General features: G+C 39.6%; 1 protein-coding gene across 2 annotated transcripts in view; it reads left to right on the top strand.

Moving 5' to 3' along the window:
• GLIS3 (GLIS family zinc finger 3) overlaps positions 1-19,453 on the top strand; it is a 294,182-nt gene that overhangs the window by 261,867 nt on the left and 12,862 nt on the right. For both annotated transcript variants that reach the window (XM_066604233.1, XM_066604234.1), the window contains one exon: positions 4,618-4,784. In XM_066604233.1, coding sequence (XP_066460330.1) covers positions 4,618-4,784 — 167 coding nt within the window. The remainder of the gene's footprint in view (positions 1-4,617; positions 4,785-19,453) is intronic.

Here is a 19,453-nt window from a genome sequence, read left to right as displayed (position 1 = left end):
CGCTATGCTACATGCTGGAAAGGTCCCTCAACAACAGAGCGACTGGCAACATACAGTAAGAATACCCTGCTGCATGTCTTCCAACATCGGAGTTGTACAGCCTTTAATCAGAATGTCTTCAGACGTCAGACAGTGGATTGGAAAGGGTTAAGATGTTCTGATAGATACAATGGACAGCTTTAGGTATATCTAAATAGAATTTGTAGAAGAGCTACTCTCAAAGATTTGTATGTTCTAGTGATTTAATCTTTGAGTTACTCATCGTCTCTGTCACTGGGAATAAGTCACTTTTATGATGATCGCAGTATAAAAAATGCACAAGTTCAAAAAAACCTTGCATCGAGTTAATGATACAAATCCCGTGTAAGATGTGTATGCGGTACAAGATCATCCTGTCACATGCTTCATCATTCATAACTATTTATGCTTTTCAGTGTTACATAGCCTTCAGCTCAGTGAATGGCCCTGAAGTAGTGCTGAGTTAACTTGTATTAAGTGTTCCACTTGGCTTGCGTTATACTTTAGCGATGGGCTGCCAGCTGCCTTCTGTTTTTGTTTAACATATTGTGCAGTCCAACTGAAACTGGAACAGCGGACTACAAAATGAGAACCATCAATAGCAACGAACGGGCATTCCCATAAACACACAAAGAGCCTTATATGGACTCAAACACTGCCTTTCGGTGTAATAAAGTGCAGCGTAATTCTAATGTAACTGCATGTTTCAGAATATTGATACATTTCCATGTTTCGCTGAGTGTGGGATGTTCCATACAGTCTGCATAGCCATACACTTTTCCCCCTATCTGCCTGCTTTCTTTATAAAGGATTTATATATAGAACATACAGCTTTATATACTTAGAGAACAATGTCATCTTCATCTCTCTGTCTGATCGGGGTACGCATTGTATCTGTAATGATGTTTAACGGACAGAGAGAATTGTGTGGAAGCTACCATTCTTTTTAATTCCTATTTTTTTGGTTTGAATGAACTCATTTGGTGGTAAACCATGCAAGACTTTGAGCTGAAAACGAATGTAAATTCCAGACTTATATCTCATATAGTCTACTTGAACCCTGAAACATGATTTCTGTAGCTAGCAATTATACAAATATTTTCCATTGTTTAGTGTCATATTGTTGATTCTGCTTTCCATCTGTATGTTATCCATGTAAAATAGTCAAATACCCAGTAGCTGTGTATAACCCCAACACTTAGAGCTGTTCTCACAATATGGCCTTCATACACCCCAAAAACAATACAACTCCATAGGGTGTACTACTCGGGCTCGCTCGACCATGCACTTACCACCCTTTTATAAGATAATCACATCCCATCTCTTAAAACCAATAAATATACAAATCTGAATAAATAAAATTCACAAATACAAGAATGAGTTTATCCTAAATAACAGCAATAGTGGAAATAATCTTCATAAACATACAATAATTATGGAAATAATTAGGCTCATAGAAATACACTAAAGTTGCAGATCTCATTTAAACCTTTCGGGACCGGTGTAAATTGACAGTCCAAAAAGTTTAGGTGATGAAATGATACTGACAGATCGTCACCCATCTTTCCGTGTCAATCTGACACCTTTTCTGGTCTGGGGAAAGTTGAGTGGCAGATGGTTAAGTGTATTTCCTGCCAAGCGGAGCTCATCAATATTCATTCCACTGTCTTTCACACCTATACCAGAGGGGTCTTTGAGGTCCCTCCACCATTGTCTCCCATCTTGTGGCTAATACAGACATTGTGGCATGGATATTTTATACTGTTATTAACCAAAGGAGGAATTAATAATGGGGATTATGGGTCATCCAAGGGTCCCGGCCCAACAACGGGTATATTTCCTGAACTCTGAGTATACCTCGAATGCAGTGCATTCCACCCCCCCCCCCCTCCCGCTGTGCGACCCCAGGAACTAGGAGAATCGTATATCTGCTAAGCTAATCATCTGTCGCATATCATGTTCAGTATCCACCAGTAGGTAAATTCATGATATGAAACATGGCGGCATATACTCAGCCAGCCCATTGATGATGTAAAAAAAGAGGTCGGTGGAGGTGTGACTCGAAGAGGCTTTAAAACAAAAGGGGATTAGTTGTCCTTGAACACTTTAAGCAAGTTATAACCCTGAAGTGTGTTAATTCTCGAATAAGCCATAACCCGGAAAGGTGGATCTCTGCCCTAGACAAACCCGATTGCAAACCTGATCCACCGGCCAATCGTGCACTTGGAGGCCCCCGAAACCAGTAAAGGCATCTTTACCAAGGATGAGATGGAGTCAGACAAAAAGATGGTAGGACAATCTCCTTAATGAGGGGGAAGGATGATACCACTTTCGTGAGAAAGGTGAACACATGGAGCAGCACCACCTTATCCTCCTGAAGGTCTGCCTCCTAAGGACACTAAACTAAAACTGCTTTAGCTTAGTGGTTGCAGGAAGGGAATAGCTGATAGGAGAAGCAAACACTTTTTTTTGCTCAGTGTCTGCCTCCTAGTGGCAGCATATATACCCACGGACTTTGCTGTGTCCCCCAATGACATGAACAGGAAAGAGAAGCTCCAGGTGTGTGAAGGACCTTTCTAATGCCACAATCTTGTAACCAATCAGATTTGTGGAAGTAGTCATACTTGGCCAGCAGGAGAGCAAAAAAAACAACAGGTTTTTACACTCACTACAATAACCGTTTATACCCATTATTAAAATCAAATAGATAGCTGTTTGTGTGGGTATATATGGATGTATATACAGCATAGCAGAGCTGTGTATGTATACAAAAGATGAGGACATACCAAGTATAGGGAAGAATTTCAGCAGCAGCATGTGCACCAAATTTCCACAATGTAAATGAATGGGGTTTCAACAAACACTATTTATTAACAGAAAAAACCCTCAGCAGAAAATGGTCTCTTTCAGTTTTTTGGGGGGTGCATGCAAAATGCAGAAATCTATACAAACCCATTGACATGAATGGCTTCTGTTCTCTGCGTATTGTGTGCACAAATTTTGCGCACACAAATACGTCCATGTGAAGCTGCCCTAACATAAGTCCACCCTGAGATGACAGAATGTCTGCCTGCCGATAGCTGTTCCCATGTGAAGCAGAAAATACCTATTTATCACTTTTTTCAGTACTAACTTTTACATTATACCTGTTCATCTAATGCAGGGGTGTTAAACTCATTTTTTACCGAGGGCCACATCAGTATTAGGACAAATGCGCACAAAAATAGAGCAAATCCTATTTTTTTCTGTGCATGCAGAAAAGCTAAATGAGAAGTAAATCCATTTGTCTGTAGGTGTCCTCATGGTTGGGTACCTTGAATTTGACACGTGATCTAATACATATGTGGCACTGTTTTTTTTCAGTTTCTCGAACATAACGTAATTTACAGAGCATTGCATGTCATAGGATTAGTTGAAAGCTCAAACAGGTCAGATACAATGATGCAAACATAATTATTACCCTGGCCATGCTCATACTACTGATCAGTCCACAGTTTGTTGCAGTGTGCCTTTGCAGACTGTATGTAATGGACTTACAGCATACAGCTAAAAGTAAGTATACCAATTATACAATGAGATTTTTGTTCTCCGTGAACCCCATGTGGTAAAAAGTGGTATTGCAGTGAATGAAGCATCCAGTTATATGATATTAAGTGCACCTCTTTTGAAGTACTCCAAATAGTAAGGTCTACCAAAGCTGACAACAATCTAGTAATGTATGGATGTCTTCCATGGGTTTAACTACAGTGGAATGTTTGCACCTGGCCCACCTCCTACATATTTCAGTGTACCCTGGAATATGAATTGTGATATAATTAAAATATTCAATAAAACGCATTGATAATTTTTGTGTATTGGGGTTGACTTGTCTTTTGCTTGAATTGGTATCAGTATATGCATTGTATAGAAATGGCAAAATAGAATGGCCGCTGACTAAGCTTTCATACTTATACAGACATGAGCATCATTATTACCGCATTTCCCCGAAAATAAGACAGTGTCGTATAGTAATTTTTGTTCAAAAAGGTTTAACTTCTTTACATGTATAGCTGCCTGGACACTATTTAAATTGACTTTTTAAATTATCTGTTAGCAGGGCTTAATTTTGGAGTAGGGCTTATATTTCAAGCATCCTCAGAAAGCCTGAAAAATCATTTTGCATCCTCAAAAATTTTGGAAAATCATGCTATGTCTTATTTTCAGGGAATGTCTTATTTTCAGGGAAACAGGGTAGGTTCTGATCTTAACTTTATGCAAAAGTCTGTGTTCTATGTGCCATTACAACTGTACTATTCATTTTGTACCACACCACTGTATTACCATAGAAAAATGGTAATTGAATGTAATCAATATTAAAGTATCATGAATGCCCACTCTACTATCTGATCAGCTGGATCTTTTTGCGCTGACAGGTATTGTAGCGGCTGTGATGGTTATAATATTAGTATCTTTCACAGAAAGTACTATAAGTGAAGCTGATATCATTAAACGGTTATCCCACGGTGAGCGATATTAGATAACATGTATTTGTAGTTGGGAAACTTTATTCTTTGTTTTTAAGTTAAGATTTAAACTAACATCCACTCTGCTTAATTTTAGATTTTCGCCTCATCATCTAAGCCCGAGGAGGCTTAACGCACCCTCAAGTATGATGTCCAAAAGAACTCCGCAGCCACCCCAAATGCAGCAGACAGGAGCTTCTTATTCAAAGACCTATCCTGCAATAGCGAATGCCTCAGTACAGCCAAATAGTTTCCATGTCCAAGGTGAGGAGCACTAGCTTGTATTGTTGAATGATGAGTATCACTGCGTCCTATTAGCTGGTGCGGTCGATAGAAAAGGTAAAAACTGAGAGTCCTTCGTTAGTAATAACTTTTCATGTCTCACTGAAAAGTTGATTACAAATAGCAAACTTTCTAGACTTTGTTGGCCTCTCCATCAGGCATGGTTTAACACCGTGTCGGAAGATCCACATATGTATGCACTAAAGGACAAAGAATTAGATATTTTGATGTTTCTGCTTTACATCACTTGAGTAGGAGTTTAAAAAGTTGTGGGAGTTTATCACTAGACCAGAGAATAAAACCTCCACATAACCATGGACCAGAGCTGGATCAGAGGAGAACCAAACTTCTTGATGAGGAGTGTGGAAGTTTTGTTCTCCTCCAATCCAGCTCTGGTCCATGCCTATGTCACCCCAACAAGGTAACAAGTTATGATGGGCACATTCCTCAACTTGTCAATTTTTTGGGATGTTTCCCTACTCATTTGCCAAAAGCTTATATAATCCAGGGAAAGACGCACTGTGAATTTTGTCAGTGTGGTCTACTGAACCCTTATAACTGTGTAGCTGTAGAGCTCAGTAATACTGTAGCCGGCCTATAATAGTTGAATCAGAAGTTATTCCCCAAGAACACTACTTCATTTACTCTGAAGCATCCCATTGATCTCTGTCAAACAATTTCCCTGAGATTTGAGTCATTAATGCAACAAGTCTACGATTTGTTAACACAAGCAAACTCTTTTCCGGAAGATTTGTCAAATTCCCATTATACAACAATAGTGAGAAACTTAACACCAACCTATAAATTATGAACCCTGTGCTCTCCAAGGGTTCTGTAGTGATGAGAAAGCTATGGTTGCCTGCTGCAAGCTGATTCACAATAGTTACAATGGAAGCGTGGACAGAAAATCAATCAAGTCAAAATGTAATTTATTCTATGGCAGGAACAAATAGGACAGAATTTTGGCAGACTGTGCACTTCTTATGTATAGTGATCAGTGATGAATGTCTCTGGAATATATCAGAAATGATTACTACAAATGCACATCATGTTCCATACTACATACTGAGTGAAGGGATTACGGCACGCTGACGCTGCCCACCCCACTCGCCTGCGGCTGGGGCAGTGGTTGGGCACCTCTCTGACGAGGCTGCTGCATGCTGAATCTACGTTTCCTTTCCACTTGCTCTCTGGCTTCTGTCCATAAGGACTCACATGTGTTCCCACCCCTTCTTTTAACCCCTTAGTGACTAAGCCAAATTTTGGAAATCTGACGTGTGTCACTTTAACACAGAATAACTCCGTAAAGATTTGGCATATCCAAGTGATTCTGCCATTGTTTTTTCGCCACATAGGTAGTAAAAATAGACCAATAGAATTTGTGTATATTTGTTAAAAGTGCCAAAATTGGAAACATTTTTGAAAAAGTTATTTTTTCACATTTTCAACTGTAATATCTCAAATGTGTGTAAACATACTGTACAATTTTTTTGCTAAGATATATATTTCTATCGGTTTACTTTATTCTGGACGCACATTTGAAAAACTTTTTTTTTTTTAACCATTTAGGAGACGTACAAATTTAACATTACTTATCAACATTTTGAGGAACACAGTGTTTTCCTACACCAAGCCAAGATTGCAAAGGCTCATAGGTATCAGAATGATAGAAACCCCCGACAAATGACCCTATTTTAAAAACTACACCCCTTAGTTTATTTACTGAGAGGAGTCATGAGTATTTTTACCCCACAGTTTTTTTTCAGGAATTAATGCAATTTAGGGGAGAAAAGATAAAATGTCATATTTTTGCAAAGATGTCATTTTAAAGACATATATTTTTTTCTATAATGCACATAAAAATGAGCATTTATCCCTGTAAATTGATCCAAAAATTATGCCAAATTATGCCAAAAATTTGTCTCAAACTAAGCCAACTAAAAGATGGCATAAACAGACCAGACAGCCTTAAAACTCAAAAGATGTACCATCAGCTGTAATAAATCTGGTGCTTTTTAAGGCTGCCTGTCTAAGGGCTAATGCCCACAGACAGATTTATGCCGCGTTCCCCGCAGCATAAATGCACAGCTGTTAGGTTCTATTGAACCTAATATCTCAGTCCTCATATGCGGGATTCTGCCGCAAATTTACACAGCTGGAAAAAAGTGCGGCATGTTCTATTTTACCACGGCGGGAGGTCCTCATTAATGTACTATTAATGGAGACTGCTGAAAAACGCGGTAAAAAGCATGTTTTCCCACGTTCACCAGTGGGGACTCTTTTGTTTATTCCCACAGCGTAAAAATGCGGGCGTATTCTGCTCTGTCCGTGGGCATGACCTCTTAGTTTGCACTGTTAAACTTTTAGATGGTATTAGTAAATATGCCCCATTGAGTTTTGTTTCTCTGTTAACTTCTGCTATATTACAGAAAAAAATAGTTTTACATTTTAGGTCTGCTAAAAAAAGTTTTAAATTTTCTCTCTATTTTACTTTAATTTCTGTGAAAGACCTAAAACGTTAAAGGGAATCTGTCCTGTTGAACATGTCATAGAGCAGGAGGAGTTGGGCAGATTACCCAATAGTTTTGTAACAAAAATTTCGTTATAACTTGTGATTTAACCCTTTGCAATCCAATTTTGGATTTAGGGTTTCCTAGGGGGTTTTATCTTTCTGCCATTATACAATGACGCCATCTGCTGGCTAGAGCCAGTACTGCTGTATGGGACATGCTGGAGAGGCCCCCGACAACAGAGAGACCAGTGATATACAGTAAGATTACCCTGCCGGACGTCTTTCGACATCAAAGCTGTACAGCTTTCAATCAGAATGTCTTCAGACGTCAGACAGTGGATTGGAGAGGGTTAAGCATTTCAAGCTCTGCTTATTCTGAGCTCAGCGGTCCAATGGGCGGTCCTGTCAGCGATTGACAGCTGCCTCCTGTATGCACACACCACTTATGGTCATTTTTGTTGTTCATTGCTCTTAATCATGCAGATTTTAGTACATTTGATTTTCTCTTTAGAATGCCAATGCAGAATAAAGCCCAAACTGTGATTGCTACATAGTTACATTTAATGTAATTGTGTCCTGGATGTAATAAGTTTGGGGTTATAATAGGGCTGTAGTATATAACAACTAGCATTAGAAATAGTAATATACTAGGAGGCAGATCTTACACAATTTTCCTCTGTGATGAAAGCCTCTAATACTAGCAGATGTGCGCCGAGCGCAAGAAGGAACACGTGTTACACAGGTGTACAATAGATTTTCCTGAGTGTTGATACTTTAAGGCACATATAACCAAGACCCTCTTCCCGGCTCTCTATCTGGGATCTAGGCTCCGGATTTCAGATTTCCATAAACTGATTTATTATGGGAAAAAATCCCTTTGAATGGTATTTTTGTACCAACACTGCGCTAATGTCTCGACAAGAGAAAGTGCATTATATTTATTGCATGAACACAATCCTGGATCCATCAACGGGACGTTTTGTTTCTGGGCAGAACATATTTATTTAAGTTGTCCTTCTTCTTTGAGCTTTAGAGTTTTATATGGAATTAATTTAAAGAACAATTTAGTAAGTTTATAAATGCATTACTTTAGTACTGCGTCCTGTACGGACTCTGACCTGTATTCTATATTATAGTCTAGAGCAGGGGTGCAAGACTCATTTTTACCGAGGGCCACATCAGCTGTAATTGTATAGTAAAGGCTCGTTCACATAGGCGTATTTGCGCCACATATTACGTGCACAATATGCAGTGAATGGAACCCATTGATTTCAATGTTTTGTAAAAAAGATTTGGCGTGACTTATTTTGGTGTGTATTACCTATCACTATAAGCCATTAAAGTGAATTGCCGCGCACAGGTACGCAGTGCAGGAAACCTGCATTTTGCCTGCACATTTTTTCACCATTTCAATAAGCCTGTCTGCTTTTCTTTTTACATGTGTAGTATATTTGTGCACATAAAAATGGCCAAAAAAAAGTGATTTTTGGTCGCGCAAACAAAAATTTGCTTACAGCCGTTTGAACAAGCCCTATTTGCGACCCCCATTGTGACCACAGTAATAATACTGTCCCCCATATTGGCCCCCATAGTAATAGTGAGCCCCAAAGTGATCCCAGTAGTAACAGTGTCCCCATAGTAGCCGCAGTAGTAACAGTGTCTCTGTAGTGGCTCCATTAGTGATAGTGACTTCCCATAATGGTCCGAGTAGTAATAATGACCCCCATAGTGGCCTCAGTATTAGCGTATATAGACTCACTTCATTGTCTTCTTTAAAGGCTTTGATGCAGATTTTCATGTGCTAGTGCCTTAGCAGGCTCTCTAATATACACAATAGCATATAGAACAAATCTGTCAACTATATCATCATCCTAAATTCTAGAATTTTCAGTGTTCATCAACAAATGATGCAAACAATACTTAGGCCCCCTGTCCACGGGCGTTGCAGTATCCCGAGGCGGATCTCCGCCACAGAAGCCGCCAACCGGGAGCAGGAGCCGCCGCTGAATCTATGCCAGTCAGCCCTATCTGATAGATAGGCTGACCGCGGAGAATCGGGGCAATTCGCAGCATGCTGCGAATTGCCCGCCGCGAGCAGAGAATCGCAATGATTCTCCGCTCGTGGACAGTGTGCCCACACTTTCCATAGCAGTGCCATGGAAAGCTTCAGAAGGCGTGGACAGGCACCCTTATGCTTCAATACATCAAAAATGGCAAAATTAAAACGCTCTTATAAATTGGGCTGTGGATCTTCATTATTTCCATTTCCACCTTAAATACATCACTGTTCACACCTTAATTAAGGTGATCAAGGAATTAAAAGGTTTTGTCAAATCACCAAAAAATGAGATAATGAGGGCCAATAATAAATCCCAGTTCTTTATTTCTCTGCAGATAATTGGCAACACGCTTTGGTACATGTAATAATCAGCATTCGTGCTTTGGAAGGTTCAGTGCACCAAGTTCTAAGACTTAGACATCTCGCTCTTCTCTGCTCTTAGGAATTCACCTCTAGGGCATACACATGTTGGACAGAGAAACCAAAGCATCTGAGTTACCGATTTTACTATTCAGTGATACAAGATCTGGCATGAAGGTTATTTAGACCTTTACCATGAATGTTCTTTACTTAACCCCTTACTGACAGCCCCGTTGCCTTTTTACATCCTGCCTAAGTGGGCTTTAATCCTTAGAGAGGTAAAAATATGCATCACCTGAGGATTAAAGCAACGTGGGCTGAGGACGTGACAGCTGTCGGTTCCCAGAGGTAGCCGACAACATGGAGCTGTCATGGGGGTAAGCCCCTCCCCCCCACTCCCCCGGCAATGCGATCAGCGCTATCCAATAAATTAATCATTGGTCTAATAGTATTTAGCCTTTCCTGGGTTTCTCTTGCTTTCTTGGGCTGGGTTCACAGGGGGGCTAATTTGCAGCGGAATGTCATTCAATGGCTGTGATTGGTGCATCCAGTGCTAGCTATGATTGGCTGAGAGGGCTGTCACTCAGCTGATTCAGCCAATCAGAGCAATCTCTTGCTGGGAGGCGGGGAATTCAATCCCATTCTCTAGCAATAGATGCTTTGCCAGCTTGATAAGTGCCCGGCAGCCGTCCCGAAGCTCCGAAAATACAGGGGAGGACCCTGACGGCATCTTCAAGGTGAGTATTGATTTATTTATTTTTCTCTCAGGTGGTGTAGCTAGGGCGTTTAGGGCTGCCAAAAACACTGTACCATGTTTTCAGCAGCGCTGAAACCGCTGCCCATTCATTTCAGTGGATGACACAGGCAATTTTGACATTGTTTGTGTTTTCAGCACAGTCATAAAGGCAGCCAAGCAAGTTTATAATACCATAACTAAAAAAACGCAGCAGAAAACGCAGTGACCACATTGTACCGTGTTTTCAGCAGCGCTGAAAGTGCACAGAATTTATTTCAATGGGCAAAGCATAACGTTTTAAAATGCACAAATACATGAAAATAGAGCAGGCAACACTTGAAAAACTTAGAGTTGAAAATGCTGCGTTTTAACGCTTGTCTGAGAAGCCCCATTGAAATCAATGGTAGGGATTGACCGCATTTAAGGCTGCGCTGAAAACGCAGCGTTAAATGCATAAAAAAACGCCCGTGTGAGAGCGGCCTTATAGAAATAACATGGTCAAATAGCTCAGACATTAGTGGCGTTCTGGAGGTAGTACATAGCAATAAGTGCCCGAGCTGGTGTTCATGCCCACTGAAACCAAATGATGAGCTCGTCGTTTGCCTGCATTTAAACTGAATGATTATCATTAAGTTTATATGGGGCATTTGCTACAGAAAGCAAAGTGTATCAGCCTATTGTGTCCGCTTTAACCCTTTCCAATCCACTGTCTGACGTCTGAAGACATTATGATTTAAGGCTGTACAGCTCCGATGTTGGAAGACATTCGTCGGGGTTCTCTTACTGTATATTGCCAGCCTCTCTGCTGTCAGAGTCTATCCAATGTGTCACCTCATGCAGTACTGGCTTTAGCCAGCAGATAGCGCCATTGTATAATGGCAGAAAAAGAGTAAGCCCCCTAGGAAAACCAGGATACAAATTGGATTGGAAAGGGTTAATGGCTGGTATGAAAACTGAAACATTTCATAGTCACAAACACCAGAAATGTTTAAAAATATGATTATAATTAAAACGTGATTTCAGTAATATGGTTTCCAATGGCACCAATATCTTGAATAAAACTGACTTGCGGACAGTTGTCTTGGTCGGTCTATCTACATCTGCCTCTCTTCCTATAAACCCATGCTGGTTGTCTTATTTTGCATTATTGAATATATAACAGATAATGTTTAATACACAATCCATATCAAACTTCCATCCATGAGTATATTCCCGGTGAACTACAATAACCAGCATTAAAAATGCTCTCCCATGCTATAACGTAAATTCCGGAGCTGATTAACAAACGTCTCCACTGAAGCACAACCTTTATAATCATCATTATTTATGCATGCTATTTCATCAGGTTCGCTTTCTACATGGATGGCCTTGCCTACGTTCACAGAATTGTGAAAACTGTGAAAACTTGGCAATGTCATCCTCGGCAAAATGTGAAGTGCATTTTAAATGTCAGAGTTTGACAGCATGTATAGCGGAAAATAATTAAAGGTTATTTTTTGGTTTAAAGCCTTGCAAACGTGAAATAGTTACAGTAATTGAAAACGTAAGTTGTCAGGAACTCTGGGACTTGGAGGCAATTCAAGCAACACAAACTTTAGAAACAACTTTATGTAAGGATAATGAAAAAAAGTGAACCAACAAAAGTGCTGTACAACTTTCTTATCAATAAAGGGTAACATTGTGTTCTCTGCTCCGAAGTTTCACCATTGTCATTCGATTGCTTCAATTGCTTTTAAACCACGTCATTGTTAATTACTTAATAAATTAGCACTGAACCCATTTATTCTCTCCTAGGAGTACAGTTATGCTAAGGAAATAAATTTACTCAACTTGTTGAGCATTTGACATTTCAGAATACTGTATTTGGCAAAGAGATATTGTAAAAAAAGCACTTTTAATGGAGATTTAATGAGGATTTTCATAGAATGGAAGCGTTGGAAGGGACCTCCATGGTCTTCTGGTCCAACCCCATGCTCAGTGCAGGAGTCACTAAATCATCCCAAACAAATGTCTGTCCAGCCTTGTTTGAACACTTCCATTGAAGGAGAATTCACCACCTCCCGTGGCAACCTGTTCCACTCATTGATCACCCTCACTATCAGAAACGTTTTTTCAAAAGTTTGTGTTGCTTGAATTACCTCCAAGTCCCAGAGTTCCTGACAACTTAAGTTTTTAATAAAATTTTCAAACTGTAAATAAAAGTAATTTATGAATCTACAAACATAAATGAGTACAGATCGAATAGAAAATTATTTACAACGTAAATACGTACCAATCCTGGATCACCATGACTATGGATGGTCATAACAGGTACCTGCAGTAGTCCAACTTTCATTTACTGCTCCAGCTAAAGTCAAGTGGCACAAAACAAAGTCTCAGCAGCTTTAATAAAATTAGACTTTAGTTGTTTTAGACTCGGCACTCCAGTTGAGTAGACAAGTACAGCTCCAGTATTTCAACTCGGCAGTCTCTTTACAGGTGCATATTATGTCCACACAGTGAGCTACAGATACATCATGTGCCAAAAAATGTTAAAACCCTCTGTATTAGACATCTGTTGGATTTGTACGGTAGTTGCACATGGAGAAAAAGTGGGAAAAAAAGCCACAGGAGCAATACGTAAATCCAATTTAAAAGGTGAAAATACCCCACTTCATTATTATACTTACAAGAGTTGCTTCTTGTTTGATATTATATGATACATATAAACCACAAAGTACCTGACCCGTATCTGCTTCGGGCTTTCTCAAGGGTCTGCATTCTGCAGTTCTTTGCAATATTAAAAACTTTACTAATTGTGGAAGATTGTGAATGGAAATTTTACTATGGCTTCTTGAGTTAGTAGATCTGTTATGTTCATCCTGGACTGCTAACAAGACCCACAGATCCCTTGGTACTATGGCAGCCAGGGCAGACATGTAAGCTTGCTATGCAGGTGGCTAGACGTAGGAGCAGACACAAACAAGAGGAACCAACTTCCGCCACAAAAAATGAACGAAGGGGACATGATAAGGTTCGGGCGTCCGCCCACCAATGGACAGGTAGGACAAACTAGTAAGAACCGGGTGTCCAACAACCAATGGACGGGGCAATCAGACATAGAATGGAATGCAAACATAAAACAGCGACTGACAAAACACTCACCTAGAATACCTGCACACATAAACAGATGCAATAGATACAGTACAAGGTATTGGTTCGTATTTTGGCCAAGACACTTAAGCCCATGAGCCCGCGACAAGGGTCCTTATTGTCTCGTGGGTCCCTACTCTCACAAAACAACTACCCCAGGAGTCCTGCCTGCATGTCGGGTGATCGACACAATAGGGACAGCCCCACGCTGGAACCTAAGGTCCTAACTAGCCCTAAATGGTAAACAAACCAAGCAGGACAGGACACAGTTCACACCAACACACCAATAAATGCATACCACACAGAACAGGACTATTCATACACCATATCCAGCCACCTGCACAGACACACAGAATACGTCACTGTCCAACACCATACAGAACACCATGCATGATAGCAAACACCAGGGTATTGGGAAACCAGCATCCTCTAGGCAGAGCGGCTGGTATATACGTGCATCAGACCATTGGGAATTGGCTGGCTGGAGAAATTCAACACCCAGCCAGCTCAGTTATCCCATACCTGTGAAGGTGTGCTCCTGGAACTTCGTAGTACGACACGTCCAGGAGCACAATCTAACAAGATCTTTAATCTCCTTTTTAATGCTTGAAGACCATTCAACAGGTATGAGGAAGGTCTAACAGGCTGAAGTAATGCCTCGATAAAGCAGACAAGTCTGGTGTAGACCCTTTTGTATGTCTTCATACATTCTATGAAGTTTTGGAGTGTTTTAGTATGCTACTTGTACATTTGCCTTTCTGGATGTCAATCGCACTCCGATACCTTGTTGATAGGAACATTATGCTTTACCACCTAATTCATTTAGACACTAAAACAAGAAATGTAAAGAAAAGTAATTTCCTTTTTGTCTTCAGCTTAATCTTTTTTTCTCGTTTATCTTTATACGGTAGTTAATGCACAAATATTTTAGGCAGTTCTAGTTGTAGAGTATTAGCTCATATTCCTGCTGTCATCGTACAGCCATTTCACGTGTCTGGTAACCACTATTACCATGTTCGCTCAGAAATGTCTCACTACTCTTCATATCCTATGGAATTTCTGTGATTTAATCGGTTCCCACAATGAAATTTCTCATATTTCTCATACCTTTCATCTTCCATCACATTATAAACATGAGTGTCCTTTCTGTGGCTGGAAATATATGTGCCTTTCAAGTATTATTGTATATGCTGTGTGTAAAATTGCTTTTGTGATTCATCACTTTTCTTCAGTCATGCTGTTACTCATATTTTCCATGGTAATTATATACAGTTATATGCAGACATCATTCATCCAAATATAAGAAAAGGAGCGCCGGGACTCCTTAATGAGTGCATTTATTACAGTAAAATGCCATTTGTGAAGCTATGGTGTGTACATGCAATTATATGAAATCCCCTCTGTATATCAGTATAGTGCTGGTCCAATGTTCAGGCTAACTACCATGATCGCTTCCTGCCTTGTATAGGACTGAGTCAAACAGTAATAATTAACATCTCAATAGGGAATCACTCCTTGATACTTTTTATAGTAATTAGATTTTTGCTTATAGGGGCTTCGTGTGTCTCTCACTCACAACCTGAAGGTTGCAAGTTCAATCCCCACATGGTTCAGGCAACCGGCTCAAGGTTGGCTCAGCCTTCCATCCTTCTGAAGTCAGTAAAATGAGAACCCGGCTTGCTGGGGGGGTAATAAATAAATTACCTGGAAGCATCACGGAATAAGTTGGCCCCTTATGTTGCAGAATGCTGTAGTTATGGAAAGATGTTCTGCAAGTCATCAGACGTACGGTAGCCATTTGTGTAATATGCATTGAGTTTGATTGGTGAACTGGTATCTCATTTAGACTGTGCTAGGATTCTCATTGGGTACGGTATAGGTGGTTGCTTAAATTGATGCCAAGATCCATTTCAACCACCTTTGCATTGGTTTTTTTTTTACCTATTTTTAAGCAATGTTTTTTAAATATGAAGAATTGATGAAATACTTATTTTTCTTACTTATTAGTCTGGAACAAAATCTATTGCTACAGGCCTTACAATATTAGTCAGGTTCATAATAGACGCCGTTCCAAAAAGTAGGAAAAAACCGTTGTGTTGTTGATGTATTTGAATTAAACAATAGTTACAGAACATATAGTTTTTTTGTGGGTTTATTTCCAGATACCTTATAATACTTTATTAACCCTTTCTGGACCATATTTGACATCATTTTAAACTATGGGACGAATATGTCCCTTGGTTCTCAAAAGGGTTAATACATTACAAAGAATGAAGTATGAATCCGGGCAGTGAGCTATATTTAAAGTGCGAGGATTGCGCAAAGTGATTTTAATTTGAAGATAAATATACTGTGTTTGTGCAAAAATATTGTTTTTACGAAATGGCATGAATTCCAGGTTAATACATTTTTAGCTTTCACATTTTCAGTGTAATATTTGCTTTTCAATTTACAGTCATTAATGTTATTCCAGTGTTACATTCCAAAATGAACGTATTCTACAGCGAAGGTTTAGACATCGCAAAACGTTATGTGAAAGTATGAGGGTGATAGGAATACATTGTAACAAGGGCAGCGAGAACAGAACTGTGGAGGAAAGATGTCCAAGGTTTTATTACGGACAGAGGACAAGAAAAGAAATCATTCATCATCATGTTCATGGCGCCAGCTTGAGATGACTGGCGCTTAGAATCATGATGTGTGATCCTGTTGGAAACGGCCAGTAGAAGATGGCCATCATGTGGTCATAAAGGTATGTATATGGCCAATGACAATACTCAGGAAGACTGTAGTATTTAACCCTTTCCAATCCACTGTCGGACGTCTGAAGACATTCTGACGGAAAGCTGTACAGCTCCGATGTCGGAAGACGTCCGGCAGGGTATTTTTACTGTATTTTACTGGCCGTTCTGTTGTTGGGGGCCTCTCCAGCATGTCCCATACCGCAGTACTGGCTCTAGCTAGCAGATGGCGCCATTGTATAATGGCAGAAAGAGATAGTCTCCTAGGAAACCCTGAATCCATAATTGTATTGCACAGGGTTAAACAATGCCCAATTGGTATTAATCGTCCTAATGTGTGCCATAAAAAAACATTCCCCATGACATAAAAACAGCTTGAACCTTTCTCAAAAAGTAGTTTGTATGCATAGATTCATGTTCTTTAAACCAAATTCAGACTGCAGCATCCTCAAGAAGCAGTAGAAACTGAACTTCAATATAAAATGAGACTTGCAGTACATTCTTTTTTAACAGTGCCACCAGAGTACCCGTTAGTAGTGCTGTCTAGGCGCCCCAATAACACAGACATGATCTCATAGCACTGATGGCCACCCTTCTTCACATTGATAGGTATGGCAGGCAGGAAATCAGCACTTCATGCAGGAAAACATATTTTATTGAGCTCTACCTAGGGCTGGGCAATTTGAATAAAACTGAAATTTTAGTTTTTGGCCAATCTCCTATTGATTTTCAATTTTAATCTTAATTTAGTTTTTTTCAATATTCTTTTTTGTTGGTAAACTAGCTAGGTATGTTATTCCCTTATATAAAAGAATGGACTATGAACTTTAGTTCTATACACATGAAGGATTGGGTTCCATAACCCACAGTCATCCCAACCCACCATGCACTATGCACACACCTCATCACAGCCCACATATGCTGTCCTCCCCACAGTCATCACAGCCCCTCTCCCTGGTATTCTTCACGCACCCCCAGCCTGATACTAGCCCCACCCACAAGGGGAAGGGTTAATCTCGATTTCACTATTCTGATGAAAATTAGAATTATGACTCCACAAAATGACGATTATTCAAACTAATTTGATTAATTGCATAGCCCTAGTTCTAGCTAAGACTTTTACTATCTCAATCCATAAGTTCAAATTTGTTTCCCCTTACCCATTCAGTTGTAGACTTATCTTCGTATTTCTGAATTTTCTAAGTACTGTTATGATCATGAGTTTAGCTTATGAGCAAACGAAGAAATGGCAACCCCGTGACATTACCACCACCAAACTACACTGGATTAGTGGTATGATGTGCCTACTGAGCTAAGCTGTATTTCCCATCGCCAGATTTACTGTGTTCAACGTGACTCTTCCGTCCTTAACAATTATCCCAAATGGCCTTGGGATCATCGATGTCATTTGTTCCAATGTGACATAAAAAATGCAGTTGCTGTCAGACAGCAGAGGCTTCCAACATTCTACTCTTCTATTCTTCTATATCCAGTCTCTTTCTCATTGTATCCAAGTCTTCTCCATTTTGGCTGTCACAATAGAGTCTTTGAAACTTATATAAGCCTTTGGGATTGCAAGTCTTGCTGCTAAAGGTGGCACAGGCCGTGATTAATTCAGTTACCATCTCAGATTGCCGACATGCATGTTGCATAATTTATATTTCTGAATTATTATTGGAATTTTTTGGAAAAAAAGTTATTTTTGTCTAATACTGTATAAAAAAAAAAATTCACAAATCATGGCCTGCGACAATTACATGGTGCCAGAAGACAAGTCTGTCATTATTTTACGATTCAGAACAAAAAATACCTTGTTCCCATATAGTGGGATCATTATGAAACTCAGGCGCATGTATTCTTCCTTTCCTATGTGCCGTAATCTGTAGTGGAAAACCATTGGGCTGCGCTCACTGGCCTCGTAGTTTGGAATAATACTAGTCATTTAAACAGCTGTAATTGTACCTATTAAATTTTCACCACCGTTGCCAAACAATGGTGACATTTTATCTGCAACCTGTCAACTCAGTTTAAATTGGCTGTACCCAGGAAATAAAAAGAAGCTCTTTGCAGCCAGTGTACTTAGCTAACAGGAAGAAGTCGCAAGTACTTCCCTACTGGAAGGCTGCGCTCCTTACAATCTCATAGAAATCTGGAAGTGTTAATTCTTTAAAGGAAACTATGAAACGCGTCCAAGATAGACTAACCACTCTATCAAGTATAGGTATTATACAGCTGCAGATTTCCTGCGGGAGAGAAAAAGCAAAGCTCTGGAAGCGGTATAATATGTTTGGCTATAAAGGGCTCCAATATTAAGTAGCAAGAAAAAAAATTTTCAGCGACTATTACAGGCCATAAATTACATTCCATCCATAAACCGGAGCCGTAGTAACATATAACTTTATTTTATGTGCAGTAAAGATCCTATCAAATCTGATACGGTTTTGATATAGTTTCAAATCATTTCCGCTATAATTGGTGACGAGACGTAGACCGACCTCGTCATCTGGAATTCGGACTGTATAAATATAGTACGCCGCATGTTATAAACACATTGTGCTGTAAAATCTAAGTCCTACAGTGTGATATTAATTGCTTTTGCAAATATTGTTAGAAATAATAAAAATGTCACCTTATAAAATACGATATCTGGGGAGTGTTTGATAGGAAAAAGTCTTCCCGCGTTCCACTATTATATTCTTTACTACGAGCCATGCTTTAGATCTCTTATACGATGAGATTACATTCCTGGACAATATGTTTGCTAATACATTTATGGAGTTCGCTAGTTGAGTAAAACACGATACGGAATTGTGTTACATTGCGATTTTGTCTCTTTTTTTTGTAATTTTGATTTTTATTGCTTCTTCCAAAGTTGGCAAAGCATTGAATAACTGTACAGTAAAAGGCATTAAGAGCAAGTTACAGGTGGAGATTAAGCACAGCAATGTGGTTGGAAATAGTAGGGGACAGAAGTTTAACCCCTTAAGACCAGGCACTGTAAATTTATGGCACTTGCTCCTGGGCTTTATTCCCAGCCGATGGTAAAAATATGGTGCGGGATTAAAGTTCCTGTTCCTGCAATCTAGCAGGGGCAGGTCGGTTCCTCTGCTA

The sequence above is a fragment of the Eleutherodactylus coqui genome, chromosome 5 (assembly GCF_035609145.1).
Source record: "Eleutherodactylus coqui strain aEleCoq1 chromosome 5, aEleCoq1.hap1, whole genome shotgun sequence".
In the NCBI taxonomy this organism is placed as follows: domain Eukaryota; kingdom Metazoa; phylum Chordata; class Amphibia; order Anura; family Eleutherodactylidae; genus Eleutherodactylus; species Eleutherodactylus coqui.
The sequence above is the reverse complement of the archived record's forward strand: the minus strand, read 5'-3'. Positions and strand labels throughout refer to the sequence as shown.